Genomic DNA, 24540 nt, shown 5'->3' with positions numbered 1-24540 from the left:
GCTTGTGGGTTTCTGTATATATGCCAGGGACTTGCTGTCTTTTTTCATTTTATTTTTCAAAAACAGTTTTTCTTACAGTACTAGCAGAAAGTGTAAATTGCTTCAAGCACTACCTGTGATTAGCAATTATTTGGCATGCTGTGTTCTCCTTGTGTGTGTGTATGCGAGCTAGTACACCAATTACCTAGTAGCTAGGTTGATTGTAAAATCAAGTGTGTCTCTATAGGAAGCATTTCTTCCCATTATTTTTCTGGCTTTCCCTTTGTTACAAAGTCAGGCAAGTACTCACTTGTATGATGACAGAAAGAGCTGACAGGTTTGTTGCATGACCTTGGCACACAGCAGTGCCTCCCAATGGAGGCAACTATCCCCCAGCTCTTGTCCACTGTCTGCTCTTTGGCTAGTAACACTGAAATTCTAATCAGGCATATTTCAGAAAGCATCAGGTGCTTTGAAGGAAAACTACTTTACCTCTGTCTGTACCATGTTGATGCGACGGGACCGTAATGCTTTGACACAGTTGTAGATATCCACAACGCCTTCTCTTTCTGCCATGTCTAGCATGATATCAATCACAATATAGCAACCTGTGCGTCCAGCACCAGCACTGAAGAGGAGCAGTAAACACTGTTAGAAATAGCCCCATGAAAACACCTATAAAATTTATAAACTCGCTGCTGTGAGCATTATTTGTAAAACCATTCAGTTCTTTTTTCATCACAACCACTACCAAATATTAATTTTCTCTCCTTCATAATGTCTTTTTAAAAACTTTTGGTGTGCCCCAAACAACCTTTTTTAATCAGATTTGATTAACTGAGTAATAGCAAAAAGCATCTGTTTTTCTCTTTTTATCACCTAAATCAATGCATAGAGTAAAAAAGAAGTTACTTGAAATTAAATTTGGAAGATTATTAAGCTCATGCACTTCAAAATATGACAGATCTTGTCTTTATTTAATAAAAGATTAGGGATGATTTCTAAGTGATATCTTACAGTCAGAAATTAAAGTGTTCATTTTATCAGCCAAGCACTAAACTGGTTTAGGCTGCAGTGTCCCACAGATTCTTGCTTGATTTATTTCAATTTTATATAAAGCTAATGACAATTTTTGCATAGAGAATCTTAACATTTTAAAATCTGTAAAGAGTTAGTAACTTTATCTGTAGTATGTAATTGAACATTTGACAAGCTGAAAGGAAATCATCAAAAGACTGTGTCTTAACAATACAACCCTTGCAAAACTTGCACAGGAAACAACAGCCTGTACCTGTTGCCACTAACCTCATTCTATCTTCGTTCATCTACTTGTTTACATAGATTTAATTAATAATCTGTTCCAACATTATATATAATGCTAGATTATCACACAGCTTTATCTACACTTCTTGAATCCTGTCACAAAATCAGACAGTAGGTTACCTAATGGTAGCCAGGAATATAAAATTACTTTAGCTGGTTCAGTTCCTGCAGGAAAAAGCAAATCTTTGGCCATACCAGTTAGGAAAGCAGTATTAGAATTCAGCTATTTTCAAATGTTGCTGTAGACAACTAAATCCTACTGCAGTTTGAATCAGGTAATTCAAAATGAAAAAAACAAAACCCAAAACACTTCAAAATGATGAATGCTTCACAAGAAACTATTACAAATTCTCACATACACAGCTGTGGAAAAAATCAGTGTACCACATCTGCACACACCTGCAGTGGACGACAATAGGTCCTGCACTAGGAGGATTAGATAATTTGACTCTTCGTATAAATGAAAGCAGGCCTGTAGCATTGTAAGGAACTCCATGATCTGGCCAGCCAGTGAAATGAAACTGTTTGACTTCACGGATTTCATTGTAGCCTCTCTGTAAAAGGCAAAAAAAAGGTTATGAATTTCAAAGTATTTCACAGATAAGATATCCTTTGACTCAAATAATGGCATCAGTGATAGAACCTACATGCTATTTTCATCATTTCCCCAATTATTTAAAGCAAAGAACATATAAAGTGTAAAGACATTATTGTATTTTAATTTCCATTTTGAAGTTCATCATTCTTTTGCTATTATAGTATGCTAGTTTTGCCTCATTAGATAGTTTTTCTATACTTAGATGTAATTTGCATCAATTTTCAGAACTTCTGCTCATTGACAGTAAGTTCTCAACATCCACAGGCAAGTATAATAATGTATCAGAGGACCACAGCTGTATCATATATCTTGCATTCACAGAGTTTGTTCTTTGATTAACTGAGATTGACTCAGCTGCATTCAGGGCAGAGCGAAAGGAAATGAATGGCATGATTCCTAACAGAGTACTTGAGCTCAGCTCAGAAGTCTGGCTACAGAGAAAAGGTGAATGTAAGAAAGGGGATGGTAGCAGTCAACATTTCTGGGGAAACTGAAATCCAGAGTGACATGAGTGGAAAGACCTGGTTCCATGGCTGCCTATGCTGTGGACTTAACCAAACAGAGGGATTTGGTATCCCACCTGAACACATGGAAGCACAGTCCCCAACTTACTTCTTGCCATCAGGGAATAGTATTTTTCTGAACCCTTTCAAAATGTGCTCACCCTTCCAAGAGTGAAGGTCCTGACCACGTACTCTGCCAGGGGCTCCATCTCTACACAAGTCACCTTGAAGTCACCATAAACTTCTGTGTCGTCAGGCCAATATTTGTAACACTTGACCTAAATATAAAATGAGGAACCACTTTACATCCAAGAAAAATAAAACCTTGAAGATATGTTACTGCACGTACTACGTTACACCATACTTTTCCAAAATGACCACAAACTCATGTGACTTGTCACAGCTAATCGTTTTTCTGTCAGGTCAAGTACTAGTTACAGAGAGTTTATGCTGCTTTATATAGCTGCAGTAACATACCAAATTCATTTCTAAATTAGCTTTTTAAAAATTTTAGAGTCAAACTATGGGATACATTTCCACTTATGTTAAACTGGGATGCATTTCATATCAGTAATCAAACCATTGCAAGTAATCTCAGATATATTATTCCCTGAGGGATAGTTACTGATATACTGTAAACAATTTGCTGATTTCTATTCACTGATATAGAAGTACATTTAATCAGTACTCCACTTACTGTACTCATTTCAGTTACCTAATATGCAGAAATGAATTTTGTCTTCAGATGATTTTTCACTCAACAAAACCAACATAGCGGCAGTTAGCTTTGTTCTCACACAATACTGTAATCTGCACTGATGTGTGGACTGTCAATTCTCCCCTTTTCTCTTCTCTCCTCTCCTTCACAAGACTTGCCTACATTCTGCTAGTGACACGTTTTGTCAGCAGGTTTTTCTTTAGGCCTGCAGTATCAGAAGAAACAAAAACTTACTCTTCCAACTTCCACTAAGTTTGTGACCATCACAACACAAGCCGATTGCTCCTGCCATATCATTCTCCAAAAATCATACACAGTCTCATGAACTGGACCTGTAAGAAAAATGCCAGGTGACACATGCAGCAAAATAACAGACAAAGTGAATGCTAAAAATAAAATCCATTTCTTTACAGAGATGGCATGCATGAATGCACTTGCTCAAAGATGAAAGCTTCATGAAACCACATTATCACACCTTCACAGCAGTTTCCGGCCTACATTGTTATTGCTAACTAGTGCTCAGTTTTCTCAGTTTAACTGAATTACCACATGAAATAAATGAATCACTGGAAGTGGCTTGAAAACTACAAGGATATAACAACACGTAACTAAATCTATACTATGTTTGCTTTACATTTTTTAAATAACATGTTGAGTATGAATTTCTTTGGATGTTCAACAACTGGTAGTAATACCGGCAGTGGGAGAGGCCATAGACTGCATTCACTGCCATCTCAATGCCAGCAAAGAGAGCAGCCATCAACAGATGCTGAAGCACAAAGGCATTTAAACTTATTTAAGTATACTTCTAAAAAGAAAACAAGGAACACTTGTTTAAGTTTTGCCTCCTGCTCTGCTGCAGGGATCAGATGCATTTGATTGAGTGACAGTGGCTTTTGCCACGTTACACCTATCTCAGAAACAGCACTCTACCACAGTATAGCAGTACTGTAGCACTGCTGCGCATGACATGCACCAAACTTGATCCTTCATGTATGTTGTGGTTTAACCCAGCAGGTGGCTCAGGACTACGCAGTTGTTCGCTCACTCTCCCCCTTCCCAGTGGGATGGGAAGAAAATTAAAAAAAAACTAACACAATGAAGTAGAACTTGAAGGTTGAGATAAAATTACTTACTAAGATAAAGAAAAGTATAATATCTGTGACTATATATGTATATATCAATGTATACAAATTGTGACAAATTGCACAAGCAATTGCTCTCCAACCCCTGACTGATGCCCACCCAGCCCCCCAGACAGCAGAAGGGAGGGAAATGAATGCCCACTCCTTTCAGTGCTCTCTTTCCAAACAATGTCATACAATATGGAACATAATATGAAATACCACTTTGGCCAGTTTAAGTCAGTTGTCCTGATTCTGTCCCCTCCCAGCTTCCTGGGCTCCCCCCAGCCCTTTGCTAGCAGGAGTTGAGAAGCTGGAATGGCCTTGGCTCTGTACCACACTGCTTTGCAGCAACTAGAAACATCAGTGTGTTATTAACATTGTTCTTCTCCTAAAACCAAAACATAGCATCATACCAGGCACCTTGAAGAAAACCAATTCCATCCCAGCTGAAACTAAAACAATGTGCACACTAAAGCAGCAACCAATTTTTGTACCTGTACACAATACAGTGTGCTACAATTTACACAGTAAAACAAAAATAAAATGCAAATGTAGACTTAACCATAGAGATACCAGCTTAAATAGCACTTGCACATAAATAAAAAAGTGTGGACAGAAATATACACATCCTGCTTTAAAACAAGCATCTAGTTTGCCCCTTTTTGTGTAGACTTACAATCAACCAAGGGCACTAATAAGAAGATATTTCCAGCCAGCTATCTGATTATACTCCCAGATGAAATAATGACACTTCTAAATCTAATTATTTTTATTTTAATTCATAGCTCCTGGCATTTCATTGCAATTTTAGTCTAATCTATTCATTTTTCCTCACTGTGAGGAGTTTTATCAGAAATACAAAATGAATAATCTCCATAGAAATTCAATTTTTTCCTCTTACTCCCCTTTTTATTTAGCAGTATGTTATACTATAACAATTTTCCTCCTTTCCTTCTACAGAGATGCTTTGTCCATCTTGGGGCTTGCATTACCCAGATTTGCTGAGATAGTGCTAAACTTATCTTTCCATCTCCATCCTGGACTAAATCCATAACAGTAAAATAAAACATTGCAGTGTGGGAAAAAAAATGCCTTAAGACAGGTTGAAACCATTCCCTGTCCACATACTTCCGCTCTCTATTCATCTTCATAATTGGAAATCACGGTAGTAGGTAGTGACTTTATCAGCTGAATTTATCACTGAAAGAATTGCTCAATATATAATTAACATGACAAATAAGAGCATTTTTTGCATTTATTCACATTCCTCCTAAACATGCTATGTTAATTTACCATAACACAAGATAACAACACTCAATATTGGATACACTTTAATTTAATCTACTTTCATTTTAGAAAAATGTCCCTGGATATTGCAAAGAGCACATATTAGGTTGGATTAATACTGACAGATTCTTACCTTGGGTTGCAATGTAGTGACTTGGTCTCTGATATCCCTAAAAGAATAATACGGGTAGGTTTGAGTATCATATTACTATTGGGGAGGAGAAAATAAAGCATGATGTACTACAGAATTCTTGTGTCTAGACAACCTTTTCAGAATAAACCAATATTTAAGAACAGCATGAAGCTCAAACCCTAAAAAAGCTGTTAATCCTGAAAAGGTTTGAATGACAACAAATAAAATGGAAATAACATCTGACTTAAATAGACACTGGACCTAAAAACTAGTCCTCTCTTGACATTATCTTTCCAGCCGAATACAATGAGGCTTTTATTTAAAATTTAGTAAAAACTGTCTTTGTCATCAGATTATCTCAATAGTTGGTCAGTGTACTCAACTCTTTCAACATTACAAAAAGACAAAACAAATAAAAACCAAAAATCATAAAAACATAATTTTGCCTTCTCATAGAGTTACTATAAGGCACAAAGAGGTTTATACTCAATCTATAAATAAAATATTTCCCATGGCAGAGCTGGACAGTGTGCTGCGTGCACACAGAATCAAGGTCATACTGCTGGGGAATTAGCTGCAGAATTTTACACTACTGCACAAAGTGTGCATGTACTGAACTAGACATGATATGCATGAGTATATACACATACATATTTATATTTACATACGAATACAGATATACAACTTTGCACAATAATCAAGCTTTTCCAATTAGCTGGGTCAACGCTAACTATACTGCCAATATATACTATATGCCAATACTAACTATATTGTATGGCATTAAACAGCAATTGTTTGTATAAAAACTACAGGACAAACAGATTCTGCTCTTGAGGAAGCCAATGAGACTATTTTGATCAGTGCCAGCAACATTATATATAAAGATGATATACAAAGATGAAGGAAATATGCATTATTGGTAAGAAGACAATACAAAATTTCACTACATGCAAGGAAAGGAGTAACTCCAATTATTTCCTAAGTTATGGATTTATTAAGTGACTTGAATCAAGTATTGTATTATAGGGCTTCAGGAGTCCTTGGATTCCCAATACACAATTCTAGCTACTAAACTGAAGGATTTCAGTGTACCCAAGGAGTTTATATCCTTTCCTATGGACTGCTTCATTATTTTGTCTAGATGGAAAACACTTTCCTTTAGGGCTTATGAAATGACTTTTGAGCATCCTACTCTTGACTTCACATGAGGACAAGACTACATCAAAATATTGAAAAAAATATTCTCCTGGAGTCCATAAGATCGAACCCCAACTTCAAATTATTAAATTGCAACAAGTGCTACCCTCTTTAACATTTGGTGATTCTTTCCAGAAGGTAAAAGTGTCACTTTAAAATTACAGAATGCTAGTTTTAACTTGTAGCCTTCCTGTTTGGTTATAATGAGATCCTATTTACTTCTAAATAAGAAAAACAATGTCCTAAGGGAACTGGAATTACTACAGAATTGGGAGAATTTTGTTGTTTAAAGCCCCAGGCAAAATATCAAAGGCCTAACACTTCAGAGAGATTGCCATATAACGTACGAAAATAAAAAGACAGCGGTATACCTGGAGCTAAATCTTTTTATCCATGGAAGCTCAGACAGTTTTAAACAATTCATCGACTAACAGTGGACAAGAAAAATGAGTAATATGCAATTACAAAGAAATCAAACCCATGTATTTTAAAAACACTCTTAATAGCCATTTCATATTCATTTGAATTGCTATGAATGCCACAAGTCTTTTGTTCCTCATGTGTTAAAGTTTTATTTTATTAACCAGAACACATGGCAGAAATAGTTCAAATTTCCTATTCATAACAGCTTTTTTTAATTTATATTTTAATCAAAGTATTGAATTTCAATCTTAGGACTTTTTTTCTGCAGGTGAAGAAATTTCTACTACATTAAATGTATGTATCTATATGTATGTTTGTGTATATACTTTATAATATCTAAATTAGTACCTTACAAAAAATATCAGCTAAATATTCATTTTGTCTATATTGTTGTTGAAAACAAAGAAGCTAACAAAACCCACAAAGGCCATCATCACTTCCTGTTTGCCAAACAGATATTACAACTACTTCACAGGCACATATTCAAATGACTACAGAACAGTATACTATCCAGTTTCTCACATATAAATGGGAAGGAGAAAATAAAAGCTAGTGGGTGAAATTATTATCATCATCATTGAAAAAAGAAAAAAAAAAGAAAAAAAAAAGAAAAACGAAAAAAAAGGAAAAAAAAGAAAAGAAAGAAGCGTACACTAAGTTTTCTTTAACAGACAGATTCACCCGAATTATCAAACAATATTCAGTGCTACATTACAAGTCTAAATTAACTTTTCAAAACATGTACAAAACATATTCACACCAAAGGAAATTTTTTAAAGAAAGAGATGATATAAATTAGATGAGGCATGCACAGTAATCTTACGACAAAAATAGAAGAGCAAACTAATTAATAACAATATCTATATTAAATATTTACAATAGGATGTCGTTATTCACATATAGTGGTACTTACATCCCTGTACAGCCAAATCTACAGCCCAAACCAAAGTCAGATGTGAAAGAAAGCACAACAATGTCAGTGAGTACTAGGACGTAGAACAAGGAAAGTGTACATTTTGTTCTTAATAAAAGAAAGCTTTCAATAAATTTGTAGGCATAACATGCAATATTTTCACATAGAGAAGGTATTAGATTGAGAGAGAGAAAGCTGTGCAATCCACTCACATCTATGTAGTTGGCATTAATGTAATCTGAAGATGGATCATCTTCAACAGGTTGCAAAATCACCCTGGAGTGGTCATCTGTAAAAACCAAGTGGTTATGGTGCCTTTTTGAAGTGTGATTTTAAACTAAAATATTATGGTAAGTCCACTAGAAAACCAAAATCTGCTGACACAAGCACAATACAATTTTTAGCCCTTAAATATAAGTGTTTACAAAGAACTACTAAGAGTCATTTTGTCTGTGATCTCCAATTACTTGAAAAACATCCATTAAATTTAATTAAGTGTAGCTGAAATGCATCACAGTGTTACATGCAGTAAAAGGACACAAAGAACCCAGGTTACTTGCTCAAAATCCCTTTCAAAACCAGATCCACTGATGGGCATCTAGAAATCCAGAAATAACGATTACTGTTCCCTTATTTCCAGCCCCAGTCTGTTTCAAGTTCATACTGACATTTCAAAGAAAATAAGAAAGTCACAAAGTAGCCATGAGCAACACACTTTGGATTTGATGAAGATAACCCTACCAGTTCAGGGGCCTCTCCAGTAGCTTCTTTCCTGTACATTCAATCGCTTTTGTAAAACAATAACAAATTGCATTATCCCAGATGATGAATCTAAACTATTGAAACTTTATGCCTAAAGACAAGAGACAGAACTCTCTGATTTTAATCATGTTATTTTTAATAATCAGCTTTAAACAACTGCAATTCAGATGTACCAACGACAAATAACATAAACCAGATAAGTTTCGAAGCTGTTAGCATTACCTGAAATAAATTATGACTGTAGAAAATTACTTCAGAATTACCACCCCAATGAGTGTTAGCTTGTCACTGTTATATGCTTACCACAGCTTGTACAACAGAGAGGCAAAGAAAAAGTAAGTGGAACTGTGAAGGACAAAAAAAAGTCCCAAAAAAGGCACTGCCATCCTTCCCTGATTGGGATAATTAGTAGATATGCCACCAGGGACTTTTTAAGGAGAGAACATGAAACAAGTACTACAGGAATATGTCTATCACTAAAACCATGCACACTGATACTCACATGCTATAATGTTTCCATAGCGATTCTTTGCTCTGTTTTGATCCTTCTTAGCGACATCCCAAGAAGCTGACTGCCCCTCAAAGAAACTCTATAAATAAAAATGTTCCGAAAGAAAACATTCCGACCATTAATTTACCTCCAAAAATAACCATTTAAAAGAACTTCCCTACCATAAAGTAAGTTGGCTCTGCTTGTCTGCTCTGGTCAGCCAGACGGCACTGCAGTCTAAAGAGGGAGGAAGGCTCTTCCTCCCTGTGACTGATATGGGTCAATGAGTAAGTCACTGAGGGAATCCAAATCTCAAATTCTGCTGGAAGGCTAAACATGCACACACACCCTTATTACAGATGAACCACTGCAAGTTGAGAAAACACAGGTAGATAGATCACCCTTCTTACAGAATGTCGTAATACGTAACCTGTTTACATTACATTGCTTTCCTCATACAGTTTTGTGCAATGGCTTTTCTTTCTACAGAGCCATCAGAAAGCCTCCTCTGTCAGTGTTTATTGTTCATGCTGTTTTTACTCATGTCCCTCCCTCTAGCCAATAGCAAAATTATTTAGAATTTTTGATCTCTTCTTAAGAGTCTGATCTCTCAGTAGTGATAGATGTAGACTTTGCTCCTCCTGGGATTTTTCTTCATAGCCTGTAGATATTTTACAGCTGTTGCAGGTCTATACTACTGCCTCCTTCCAGATGTTCTCTTATCCTGAGCTGGACAAGTTAGCTCCAGAAAGTACACAGCAGCCACGGAAACAAAACTTTAATGCACATGCAGAAGCACAAGCCAGGGCAAAGATGTCACGTATGGCAGTAGAGAAAGTAGTAAGCAGGACAACACCTGATACGGGATCAGGGACAACCCTCCCCAAGCAGTCCTTGACACTGAAGGTAGGCAGAGTGTAACGAAGTGTATTTAAGTAAAAGAGAGGAAAAGAGAATAATATTCTTTTAAAAACCACACATTTATTTAGTCCAGTTCTTATGTTACAGTAGAGACAGCTGCAGAAAGGAGAGAAGGTTGAAAACTGAGTCAGAAGAGATTGCTTACTCAGAGAAAAGTCATTTTAAACCTAGCTGTATTGCATGCGACCTTGGCAGTATCATTCCCATCTTTACCTTGTGCCTGATGTTCTAATCCCAAAGAATCACAAAAAAGGTTTAGCAATCGGAAATGAAACGAATCTGTACTCATCTTCTGCCCCCAGTGCTGAAAATTTTGGGTTTTCCTTTTTAAATTAAAGTTGCAAGTGGACATGCTCAGGCAGATCTAATAAGGACCTCACGAAGTCACAACCCTCAGAACTTCTTTACTGCTTCTCAGATGGAGTTTAGCCCCAGTACTGCCCTACTGAGATGTCTAAATAAATCAAAGTAGTGCTTCCAGTCTGTGCTTCTGGCAAAACCAGCCAGGTTAAATCATCACTTTAACCTAATCTAGATCTGAATTGAAGATGGCTAGGAAAACTCACATAACTGATTACAGAATTTCAATTAAGAAGCAGAGAAGAGGTGGCAAATTCTTACAATATATCAAAAACATTCAGCAGGGCATGTTTTCTCATACCCACAAGAAAACACACAGTGTTTTTTCCAGGCACTTGTAACAGCTCAAACCACTGCTCTCCAATCACTATTTCACTTTTGGGTTACATACCAAGGAATCTTCTGCCTGCTTATTTTTATTTTATTTTCACGTAGTCCAATGACATTTAGCTGCATCCTTTTGTAATGGAGTGCAAACTAAGGGCTGCAGCTTTCAAAAATAATTTTTTTGCTAGGAAAATATTTTGCAAGTTAAACCACTAAAGATCTCACCTCATACTCCTCTTTAAATCCATAGCTGTCAGAAGTCTTCATCAGGTTAATGTGCTGCAGTAGATCAGCCACTCTGATGGCAGGGTGCAGCTGCCCGGTCTGGTAGGGGGACTCTGTGCCTTCACATAGGTAACGGGGGACATCCAGGAGGCGACTGGACTCTGCTGTTGCGCTGTGATTTTCATCTGTGATCAAAAGAAATCAACACATTAGGTACCCATGGAGCAATATTTGCTGTCAGACGTATCAGTATCTATTTTTCAGCCTCTTCCTTCAAAAATATGTCTAATTTATGTGAATGTAAAGTACTTACTCTCCAACATATAGATCTTGGGAAGGACATAAAATAATTTAACTTCAAACACATTCAAAAGTTTGCAACCCTACAGAAGTCTGAAGGGCATTCTATTTGAAGCTACAAAACTTTATGACATTAACGTACTTGTGAATTCCAGCCTCTATAATCCAAAGTAACTTTTTAATGGTTAATATGTATCATCAGTAATTTTACACCTTAAACAATAAATTTTAATAGCCATGTAGAGTTATCAGCACATCATTTTTCTAAAGCCAACAAACAGCAAACTGAGAAAACCAACTAAAACACTGAAGAAATTCTGCCATAGCTTCAGAAGACCAGCTCTGTCTGAGGAGAAGAATCAAGAGTTCAGAGTGCTTATTTTAAGTCAAATCTTTAGTAGAAAAATAAAACTGCTGAGTACGTTGATTTTAGCTGCCATTTTTACTCTGCACAAATATAGAAATCTCCTTCAATGCCCTATATCACACTAATCCTTTTATCAAAACCAAACATTAAAACTGGGTGAAATGATCACATTTAGCCAATTTCTTCTGTGAAATATTGTAAATTGGCAATACAGAGGAACGAAGGTTCCAATTGAAATCTTTTTGGAAAGTAACTATGGAAATGAGCAGGGAATAGCTGACCTGATCCTACATTCATTTATTTCTTTGCAATCAGTCTACAAGTTTCCTTGCAAAGAATCCAGATTAAGAAGTAAAAATCAGGAAAAAAAAAACAGACACTCCAAGGGTTGGATTTACTTCAATTCTGCCAAAATGCAAAACCTGTTAATGCCTTCTAGAATGAGATATCCTAGTAAGAAACCTGATTCCCTTGAACTGTCACACGAGTTGCTAATTTCAGTGCATTAATGCCTCACTACATTGCTTAATAATGTGAGTGACATGCAGCAGTCAATCATATTAAATTATATACAATTCAAAACAATTCAGAATTTTCAGTTTTTCCCATTCCATGCTATATACTTACCAGTAATAGGCACTTTAACCCATTGAAGCAGCAAAAAACAACAAGTGAACAGAACATAAGAAATGTATTTCAGGATTATATTAGAAAATGACTAGAATAAAATGACATTAAAAGTTGTTAAACCTTCACAAATGAAAGCAGTTTTAAAAATATAAGGGCTACATTATGCAATCAATGTAATGATAGGGATTTGAAAAAAAAGCGAAATTGTCATACTAAGTTTGGGCTAATGTACACAGAATGGAGTGTGGTGTTAATAAGTCATAGGCGAAGAAAAAGAAATCTAGTACAGCTACTAATAACAGCTTCACACAAAATAAATCTGCCTCTAATTCAGAACCCATACAATTTTGTTCATCTCTAAATAAAGCAGATGTAATTGTGACGCTGTTTTGTCAAGCCAAGGAAAGGTTATATGGAGAAGGAGCAGGCCAGATCATCTCAGCTATCCAACCCCTTCCACACGGTGTGCCCAGAAGGTTGCCTATCTCTCTTCACCGTCAGTCTCAGTAATGGAAAATATTAACACTTCCAACTAGCACTGTTGTGCTTGTGCTAGGAGACTATCATGCCCCAAACACCATTACCAGGAGATAGAAATTTGAACAGGAACTGTTAAAATGTTCTTCTGTTCATGCCTTGTCCTTGCTGTGTCTGTGTCTGCCCCAAGGCAGTGACAGTGGACTGACTATTGCAATGTGCTCACAGCCCAAATAAGCTATTAGGGATAGTTTGCCTTGTATCACTGAAGAATACCTATGTAAATAGTGTGAGCCTGACATAAAGCTGAAGAATATGAAAAGTCATACAAGAAGTTCAAGAAAAGGCTCATTATTAAATGAATTTTAAGTATTTAGAATCACTATGTCTAACCCCTCGGTCTCTCAGGAAACTGTGATATTTCACCTCTCCTCACAAACATCTTAAATCACGTGGTTACATTTCCTTAGGTCTAAAACGGAAAGCATATTATGGCCCTGATGATTATAAATCTTCCTAGGCATTATCATGCTTGATTGTTATTATAGTTATGAAAATGTCATTTGCAACATTTTCAAAAGGAAGCAGAATATGGCTTGTAAATCTTCTACATTGTGAGTAGACACCTTCTTGACAAAGATGAGAGAGCTCTCACAAAGTAGCAGATAACGATTTGCTGTCAGTCTCAGAAGACAATTTAAATGAAGATCTGCAAACGCTCTATCAATATTTTTATGTACAACTTGCATAGTGGGATAAAAAATACCTTGATTATATTGGATTTGATGTCAAAGTTATTTTGATTATTTGGGACATGCATAAATTAACACAGTGAATTAAACAAAGAATGTAACAGCTAGGAAAAAGAAGTAAAATATATCGCTACAAAATGGACTCGTGGATTGGGTAATGATAGTTGAGATTTTAGCAGATAATTGAGTACAAGTCAGCAACACGAGCACAGAAAAAAAGGACAAAATATGGTTCAGGTAGCAGGACCACTGTGAGTAGGGCATGTGGGTACCTATTCTAGCCAACTCCACATTGAGACAGCCCCTAAAAACTTTTAACTGATTTTGGGCACCACAATTCAAAAATTTGATCTATCAGTTGGAAAGTGTTCAGAGAAGAAGAGAGAAAAACTTTAGAAAACATTAACTATGAAATAATGAGTGAAAGAACTGGGTTTAGTCCAACTGGAAGAGAGACAATAGAGAACATAGGAACAATGTATTGTGTAAATGACTGTTTTACAAGGACAAGAGTGTGCCAGTTCTCCATATTTTCTACGAGTCTCTCAAAAGGAAATTATTCAATCTCCAGCAATGAAGATTCAGTCTAGACAAGTCTAGTTAGGAAAACTTGGAGTGAGTAGTAATGACACTCAGTTGTAACAGTCTGTTAATAATCATAGAATCATAGAATCTCCAAGGTTGGAAAAGACCCACAGGATCACCCAGTCCAACCGTCCACCTATCACCAATAGCTCTCACTAAACTGTATCCCTCAAAACAATATCTAAATGTTCCTTGAACACCTACAGGGTCAGTGACTCCACCATCTCCCAGGGCAGCCCATTCCAGTGCCTGACCACTCTTTCAGAGAAGTAGTATTTCCTAATGACCAGTTAGGACGTAAGTAGTATTTGGTGAGAAAACTGAGCTTTGGTTGAAAATTTTTAGAAAAAGTAAGACAATCTATAGCCAGAAACAATCTAGATCAGTCTAGAAAGTACACAAATCCATCTCAAGATAGAAGAGGGATTAAATTGTCTTTGCATTTTAGATTTAAATCTAACTCTTAAAAGAAGAGCTTTCAGCATTGGAAATGGTAGAAATAAACGGGTTGGCCACTCCCAGCATCTGTTGTTCTTTTTAAGGCAATTATGAAGTTGAGAAGCTTACTAATTAAGGTTAACTGAGACATTTATGGGGATATTTGTATAGAATGAACAAACAAAGCTTTCTGCTTGGATACTACAGAAACTTTTCCCTTTAATATTTTTCTTTTCCTTCTTGTTACTCAGTTAGAAAACTCAGCTTTAGGTGCCAAGTAACACTGATACGGATCTGATTTTTTTACGTGTCTTTTTAGAGAATTTTACTCTCACACATTAGTTCATCTCAACTCAATTTGAATGCTTTGGGAAAAAATGTTTTAGAACTTTCAATTTACCTATTTATTTATTCTTCAGATAGCACTGACTAGGAGTAATTTTGTGATAACAGCATAGCTATCTTTTACATAAAACAAGCTGTTTCAACGTTCAACCATGCAAGGAGATGAAACTCATGCAAGAATGGATAATGAAGGACTAGGGTCCTCACCTAACACAGCTGTCGGCACAAGTGGATCATTGGGCACTGCAGAAAAACAAAGCTCATGAAGAAATACATTACCTTCAAATTGTGTATTTTTAAGAATAAAAACAATATACTTTAAGAATAAAATGTCCAAGTGGTAACTAAATCCTATTAATTTTTTACAACAGGAAAAAAGAATGAATACACAGTTACAGAATGCATCCTGAATAAAAGAGAAGTGAAAGGTGGTGATTTTGGTTTCAGAAATGTAATGACAAAGAGATTCTTACTGATATGAAATAAAGAAGGTATTACGTGCAATTTAGTTTTTGAAAGGTCTCCTCTTTCACTATTGTTCTTTTTCTTCACAATAAAGGTTCATATTCATATACCCAGGTCTTTTCCTTTTAAATTCATTCTCTCATGTAATACTTGAATAGCTTGTCTCAAAATAAAATGGTATTCCTTCAAAAATCTTAGAAGTAATTTAAAAGAATTACATGCATATTTACAAGCTACTAGCTTTTTTTAATGCAAAATAATAAAGATACTGCTTTTAATGAGTTTAAACCAGATACACAGATTTAACTGCTTGTACAAAATTCACAGAATTTTACCATTCATTCTTACAACTAGAACTGTGCAGAGACAAATACACTGTTTTGGGTGGGAATGGCAGAATCCAGAATTGATTTTGTTCCAGTCTGGAACAAAAAATTAAAGCATCCATAGCTCTGTAACAAAATGGAGCTCCAATTCTGAAGCAAATTGCCTAACAGTGTGTCCTATAACTGAAAGCCCAGAAACCTGAAAGGTTGCTTTTTTATTTGTTTGTATTTTTAACCTCAGAACATATAATGATTAGGAGAACGGAATCCTCCAACATCCCCAAAATCTAGGATGCTGCAAAAGTGTTATCTCAGACTCCTATGCCAGACAACTAGGACAGCTATTGTGGCTGGGCCTTGTGGACTCATGGCTTCAGGTCAGCCTATCCAGAAGGCTGCCCAAGTGCCTGGCAGCCCTGGCTCAATATGAACCACATAGGTACCTGGTGGATACTTTGTCTAGGATCTACAATAACAGACCAAATTGAACTGTCTTCGTAAAGCTGTCTACACGAATTTCAATGCCATTAGGACATCAAACTTTGGAGTATTTTCAAACAGTTCTAGCCAAAACAGCACAAAACCTCACAGGCTGATACTATTATAATTGGTTATGAGACACCTTAAATGTTAGCACTCTGCAGTTTTGTAGTTTGGTAAGCCTCAATAAACTAAGCAATGATCCTTTTCCAAACTCCATTTCCCTTAAAACAATCAGGAAAAAAATTAACAGCCTTAAGGGAGCATTTTGCTGAAGCATGAAAAGCAGTATGGGAGGTGGGAGAAGGGGTGCTATGCCCAAATGACAGAAAATTCAGAAGCAGCTCAAACTTCAGGTCTGTTTAAAGCCAAATTCATGGTGCTATGGAGTCCGATTCCTGCCAGCTCCAAGGCAGAACTAGTTTAGAGACAAAGTTAGTGGAGTGTCTTGCTTTTGTGCGTGCCATGCTGCAGATGCTGGAAGGCAGGCAAGGCTGGACTTTCAGTGGTAACTACAACCCAGATGTTTAAACAGTCAGAAGCCGAAACTGCCAAATTTTGTCAAAATAAAGCATCTGGCAAGTCTACAACAAAGAAATACAAATATAGAGCAAATCTGCTGGTATATTAACATGCTTGTTCCTAAACTTCACAAACAGCCATGAAATTTGTCAATGTTTCCTTCTGTTATAATGTCCTTACTGCCAAAAGAAAGAATATTTTTTGGACCTAGTGTTATTATTCATTATAGACATGGTGTTACGCACTAATATTTAACATCTTAGTATAAAATATCCTCACAAAGGAAAACTATTTCTGAATTTAATTGAGACATTTCAGGAATGTAATTTTTCCCCAGAATCAGTATCTGAAATTGCATGTAAATATTTAAACAATTGGCCATACATCACCTAAGGATAACATGTGAATGCCCCTACTCAACATCCCTTTGCATTTACTGGTCCTCCTAGAAATCCTAGAGCTTAGAATAATTTTCCTAAAAAAAAAATAGAATATCCATAGAAGAAAATCAAATTACTTACATCTGGGGCTGAAGTTATGAGAGTCCATAAATGTGATTGAAAGGGGATCCTCTGCATGCAAGGTGCTCTGGTCAGCGTAACTTCTATCCATCGCATTCACCATGTGTGTCATCTCCTGACGGGTGGTTCCCATGGCATCCTTGCGCTTCTTTGCAAGTTTGCTGCCCAGCCAAAAAAAAACACCCATGCCACCTTAATATTTGATGAATACTGATATCTACAACAATAATTATCTATAATCCAATGACAGAGGAGTTTGACTGGTTTTCCTATATAAACCTTTGCCAGCATGAAATTGATAAAACTACGTACCTTGCTATAAAAGAGTTATGATGGCATGTTTTAGATACACACACAAATGCTGTAATTAAAGTTCTAACTTCTGTACCCTGATCATATTTTTTTCCTGCAGAGTAATTACACTAATATAAACAAATTAGAGAATATAATTACATTTTAACTGAAATGATAAATAAGAAGCATCTGTGCATGCAGTTTTATCAACCATCTCCATTTAAATCTGTGTTTTGATTTTATAAATGGATAATTAATTCCTCTTGCTTTCCATGTTAGGAAGAAATCATTTATCATTTTAAAAGACTCTGTTAGTCAAAAAACCACACTAAGAAATAAAAAGAAAAACACAATTATTCAAGATCAATTCATATTACCTTTTATGCTAGAAGTTGTTCCTCTCATTCAGTATATAAGACACAACATGATACCACCATCTTTGCTCTTGACACCAAAATTTTGTTCTTTAAAAAACAAAAAGTCCTCCAGTCTCATCATTCTACATGAAGTTTGGGAGTATCTCACATTTTATATTAACAGCCTTACCCTGTACCACAGCAAAGCTGTTAGCAACCTAACCTGTAAAACTAACCCTCCAAAATTAACAGGTAGTATCTGTAAAGTGACATTTTCTCCTTTGGATGAAGACCTGAAAGGAATATCCACTCAGAAGTCCTCCGAGACAGATGGAAATAGATGCTACATTTTAATTATCACTTTAAGACTACTCTTAATAGAGCAGCACAAAGTCTGTGAAACAGCATGAAGTGTACATTGGATCTTTAGGAATCTGTAACATACATTGAACTGTTCTATAATCTTAATATTTTCTTCCTGTTTTCAACCGAAGCTGTCATAGCAATATAACAGAAAGCCAACCTGCTTCTTTGCATGAATCTGATGCTACATGGGAGAAACACAATCATCAGTGAAAATATCACACTCTCAAAGGAATATATATTTAAAGCACAGCATAATTTCCTGAGTTTTTTTTTTCTACAAACAATAATATGAGATATCCTGGTAAGTGTTTGTACAATGCTTATTTTATATTTCTCTAAATAAGAGGACATCAGTGGAAATTATCAATTCATGTACATCTTAAGCCCTGGGAAAACCCACCAGAAATGTCCTACACCATTCTCTAGGGAAAGGAGCACTTCATGTCTCATATACTTTCTTCCTCAGTGTCAGAAGACTGCTTTCCAAGCTAATAGTCTTAGTTTGCAGGTAAGGGGCTACACAAAGTAGACTACACACAGACAAAGCACACCTCAGAGTAACCAAGTTCCTTCATTAATCAGACTTATCTTAGATCTTTTTCCTTTTTTCTTTTTTTCCCCCTCCTTCACTATTTGTCTAGTTGGTTAATTACTATCAGAATCCCAAAGATGGGCTCTAAATATATCATTTTTCACCTTGTGGTGTACATGAGAGTTCTGTTTATTTTAGTTGTTCGGTGAAAAGTAAAAAAAAAAAACAAAAAACCAAAAACAAACCAAAACAAACAAGCAAAAAAAAAAAACCCAGAAAACTGAAACAGTGACAGCTAGACACCTTATTTTATCTTTTCTCCAGACATTCATGTTTACTTAAAAAAAGCTGGTTTAAACAATACTCTGGTTGAACAAATGTTTTAAGCGCATCAGAACTTCCAGGTGTGAAACTATTTGAGCTCTATAACTGGTTCCCAATGCTATCAAAGCTTTTGCAAAACTGGCATTTCTAGATCAGACTTTTTACTTATTTATTTATTTATTTTTAAAGTTTCAAAGCCTTTCAGATATTCTCCATACACTGAAGATCACATTTTTCTAAAGCTACCTCAGGAATGGAACAAAAAGACTATTACGTCTTGTCTGTTGACTGCATTAAGCTCTCCTTTGAAGAATCACTTTGTAACAAAACTTGCTAGCTATGCTAAACAAATCAACAGCTATTAAGCTTTCAAGTTATTAGCTTATTACAGAAGCAAGGTTTATAATTCTTATGCTCTGCTTTGACTTCTAAAAAGGCCTATTGTGTTCTAGTATTGCTGCTCAATGTAGGACAGTTTTATTGTTTAACAGCTCCTAATTCCCTGTGGCTTGATTTTTTTTTCCCCCTCTTCCATATGCAATCTATGCTTGATGATAGTTAAGCAAATCTCTATGCAGCACTGGAGGCTGGCAGAACTGCAAGTGATTCTCATTACATGCTGGAGATCCCACGGCCTGAACCTGTGCAGGTGTTGGTGAATGGAAGCTTGAAGGGAAAAGTGCTCAATCCTGGTGTGGAACAGCACAGTTAATTATCTCTAGCTGAAGCAATTGTTATTTAACAGGGAAATTAGAATTCATCACAATATACCAGAGAATGGCAGTTAGCTAAAGCAAGCTTAGCTTTTAAATATCAAGTTTGTTTAAAAGAAGTCAACTAATCTGCTTAAAAATATGGAAGAGCATCACTATCGGACACCGCAGTCATCAGAGGACTGAAGTGCACTCTTTGATCCTTCTCTGAAATCAAGGGCTTTCTGCATAACTTCAAAAATAAGAATGCATTTTCTTGGTCACAGTCAAAACCGTTGCAGCCCTCAGAAAAACTCGCTAGGTCAACTCCACATAGAAAAATGTCAATTTTGCTTCAATGAAGCAAAATCTCATTCAAACCTTTGTCATACAGTAAGATCCACACTTTAAAATCTGCCTGTAAAGCTCTTGATAAGCCAACAGGCACAGGCTTCATCACAAAAACATATTTCTGTAAAAAAGATTAATAAAAATCTCCAGTGTTCATAGCATTGGGACAGAGGTGCTGCTCTCCCAAGGGTAGGGCACTGACTTGTTTATAAAGGGCTGGCATCCATGCATATATGACTGAGAAGTGCATAGGACCACTTCTGACCTGGTATGTTACGAAAGAACAATTTGTGATCTACAAGCACAGGACTCTATCTAGGAAATGGGAAAGGAGATTTTTTTTCTTAGTGTGATCCATCACTGTGAATCATAATGCAAATTAAATTATGATTACAATAAACTAAAATGACACTCATGGGAAAAACTAGCAAAAACCAATGTGTCAATATACAGTTAGAAATACAATATCCCTTTAAAAAAAAACAAAAACAGGGAGTAACAGAAACAAAGAAAGCACATTTTCAAGCCTGAGAATAAGGTGAAATCACTATCAATAAAAGTTTAGGAAAATTATAAAGACTTTTTCTTTTTTTAAAAAGGGATACTGCATCATTAAAACATGTAAAATAGTAAGTCACCCGTATTCTACTTACAGATAGTAGGAGTAAGAATAGTAGCTCCTCCTGGCAAGCAAATCACAGACAGTGGAAAAAGAGAAGCAATGGTGAATGAAAAGCGTGACTCTGTCACATTCAATAAAGCAGAGAAATGTGCGTTTAAAAAAAAATCGAAAAATTCATGTTTCTTTGGTTAGCATTTCAACTTGCTCATGCACAAATTAGCCTTACTTTGCCATGCAATTAAAAAAAAAAATACACTAGCATATAAAAATGATTGTTTTTTTAGAAAGATCACTTGAGAAAATTACATGCTGAGGTTTCATTTATTGCCAAAAAATTTGAAAATTAAATGGATTGTGTACTTTCAACATGCAGTTCAGCATAATATAATGATTACCACCTAAATGTCATGACAAATGAACAGCTGTGTACAAATCTTGTGCAGGAAGTATGTGTTTTACTTTTCAGTTACAAAAATAAAGATGGCATTAATAAATACATTTAAGCAGAAAACAAGTTTCATGTCATTCAATTTGACATCGTTATTGGTACACAGGTGTAGATATATATGTTTGCATACATATTATATGTAGCTATATGAGTACACACATAATAGAGAATGTACAGATATGTGATATGTGTGTACTGACATATATACCACACATTTCCTGGATGCAAACATGTGTCTTATTTTAATATCTTATAATTGAAAATGCTGATGTATTCATGCTAAGCATTAAGAATATGGAAGGGAAACAAATGGAAGGAAATGAAGAACGTTTGGAGATAGTCCAACAGTGATTTGAAAAAAAAAACAAAAAACAAAAAACAAAAAAACAAAAAAACAAAAAAATGGCATTGCTTGTTAAAGATGCAGTATCCCTTTTCTTAGTTGGTTTGATGACTCCAGTAAAACTCTGTACGAGCTCTTAAGAGCTTAATTCAGTAAAACTTCAAACCAATTTGTACAAAATGATCAGGCGAAGCCCATGAACAAAACTGCTTAGTACTCTATTTTTCTATAAAATGTAATGCTGCATTTAATCCGATTTAGATAGCTATGGCAGGGCACGAGGCTTAATAAAGCAATGAAAATGCAGAAACCATTGTTTTATCGATGTTTCTGTGAAATAAGTTGAGGTCAATTCAGGTACCAAAAGGGATACTACATAATGGATCAGCGAATATGTACACTACAGCAGATGAATAAAACTGATCAGTTTTCAGTCCCACACTCTAACTGATATGTGCTTATGTATGTGTGAACGTGTCAGTGTTGGTACCGCTGCTCCTGGCTTTGTTATACGGATGGCCCTGGCTCACTAGGTGGACTGAATTCACTCAGGTATGCAGCCTGAGACCTTGGCTAAAGCTGAGATTAAAACAGTGGTCCACTTTTCCTAAAGGGGGGAGATGGGGGACTGACACTCCTACAAAATATATGACAGGCAACCAATTAAACTATCATGAAGAAAAATTACCATACACTAAAGATTTATTAAACAAGCTTATTTCTCACCTATTTTTAATACAGTACAGAATAGTACAGGAGCTATTTCTTTTGTTACCTGTAAAACTAGCCAAACCCATGTGGAAGTGACTGACAGTACAGAGTAACAGACAGTCTCACACACGCACACACACAGGCACCTATTAAACACAAGGGAAGCACTGCAGCACACAGCCAGGAGCTGATATTCCCCAGCACATCTCTCACAATGATGATAAAAGATAAGAGATTTATTCCTGAAAGCTGAAAAACAACTTCTTGTTGGTTTTGTTCTTCAAAAGTTGTGTAAATAAAGGAAATTGCCTGACTGTGTGTCTTCTTTTTTGGTAGTGATGAGTTGGATCTTTTGCATATGTGTTAATTCTCAACCACAGAGTAAACAACAGAGAAAAGTAAAAGCACTTTTGGGAAAAATCACGTATGTAGCTAACTAACACAGAACACTGTAAGCATACCTAATGTTTCTAATGCAGACGTTTCTTCTCCAAGTTATATATCTCCAGGGATAATTGTAAAGAGGCAATAAATTAAAAAAATCTAATGGAAACCAGTGATTACAACATATAGAATGATCTTAGGCACAATTGTAATTTTTTCTTACTCTTTAAAAATAATAGAAAGCTGTATTTCAGAGGAACATTTCAAGCATTCACAAATATACCCTTCATCAAGGATTCTAACGAGGGAAAGGGAAGGCAGCGCACAAACACCTGGAAGACAAAGGTCTCATTCTATGCAGGAGCGATCTGCGCACCGGGAAGGGGACAGGCTGGGGAAAGGGCAAACAGAGAGGAGGAATTTCTATTGGGAGCTACGGTGCTACGACTACAGATTTACAGAGCCACATTATGAACTTTTATGTCAGGTTAAAAGAGTTGCAACTACTGGGGAGCGAACACTCTTTAAAAGCGCCCGAGCAGCGCCGGAGCAGCAGCTCACACTCAGCAGCAGTAAGTTCCCGCAGATGGCGCTATTGCTTATTGTCTAAGAAAGCACTAAAAAATTAAAATTCATTCAGATTAATACACTTTTAAACAATTTCATGCACTAAGGAGTCACTAGATAATTTTACAGTGATGTGGTATGACTTTTAAGAAAAAACTAGGTTTACAAGAGCATAAACAGAGGTATAAAATTACATTATTTTGCAAGTTGGATAATATGAGGATACAAACAACTCATTAGAGCTGCATATGGCAAAACAAATTCATTAGGTGATTACAACATAAAAAGTGCTCTAAGTTACTCTTTTTATTTTTCTTCTTCATAAATAAGACCCATTAATTTCAATTCCACCCATTCTAATATTCTGTACATTCATCCAAGTGCAACTTAAAACTACACAGAAATGAGTAGGTTTGAGAAAATGTGCAGTTATCAGATCCCAAGTATCAAATAAAACACTCTTTAAATCCATCACAAGAACCACAGGAAAAACAAAAACAAAAACAAAAACCAAATAATCCAATGGGAAATACAATGAACTCATCCAAAAGCTACAGAACCCTAGACTACTTATTTATTTATTTATCTAAAGACCTGTAAAAAAATTCCTTTTAGTTATTGTTGTTTGATATAGAGGAAAAAGCACATTGTCACAAATCATTTTCTTACCTTTTTTTTACGATTAATACGACAACAAGGAGAAGCAGGATGAATACCAGAATTCCAGCACTTATTCCTGCTATTTTCACCACCCGATCTGTCTGCTTTGCTGGATCTGGAATCACCTCAGGTTCTTCTGTTGCTGCTGCTAAATTAATAAAAAAATAAGTTGCTTAAATTGGTAAGTACTAGAGACATGAAAATTAATGTTTATTATAATCTCCAAATGTGTGCTCATATAGAAACCAAAATACAGACACATGTATTGTGTTTATACACCTACATATACATATATAGAGATTTATGTACTTTAATCTATATGCCATACAAATCTGTAAGTCTATATGTGACTATATGTTTGTATACAGGTGTGTATATGTAATTTTGCATGTGCAG

The 24540-nt window shown here is 35.8% G+C and overlaps 1 protein-coding gene across 1 annotated transcript in view; it reads right to left on the bottom strand.

The window, feature by feature from the left end:
• Positions 1-24540, bottom strand: part of PTPRK (protein tyrosine phosphatase receptor type K) — a 395041-nt gene that overhangs the window by 14258 nt on the left and 356243 nt on the right. The window contains exons 16-27 of the mRNA XM_090136137.1: positions 24154-24292; positions 17495-17655; positions 15388-15423; positions 12581-12592; positions 11287-11471; positions 9466-9553; positions 8414-8490; positions 5669-5705; positions 3356-3453; positions 2565-2681; positions 1702-1856; positions 472-607 (exon numbers count right to left, since the gene is read on the bottom strand). Coding sequence (XP_089992263.1) covers positions 472-607; positions 1702-1856; positions 2565-2681; positions 3356-3453; positions 5669-5705; positions 8414-8490; positions 9466-9553; positions 11287-11471; positions 12581-12592; positions 15388-15423; positions 17495-17655; positions 24154-24292 — 1241 coding nt within the window. The remainder of the gene's footprint in view (positions 1-471; positions 608-1701; positions 1857-2564; positions 2682-3355; positions 3454-5668; positions 5706-8413; positions 8491-9465; positions 9554-11286; positions 11472-12580; positions 12593-15387; positions 15424-17494; positions 17656-24153; positions 24293-24540) is intronic.

Source organism: Phasianus colchicus, chromosome 2 (genome assembly GCF_987193195.1).
Source record: "Phasianus colchicus chromosome 2, bPhaCol1.hap1.1, whole genome shotgun sequence".
Taxonomy (NCBI): Eukaryota; Metazoa; Chordata; class Aves; order Galliformes; family Phasianidae; genus Phasianus; species Phasianus colchicus.
The sequence above is the reverse complement of the archived record's forward strand: the minus strand, read 5'-3'. Positions and strand labels throughout refer to the sequence as shown.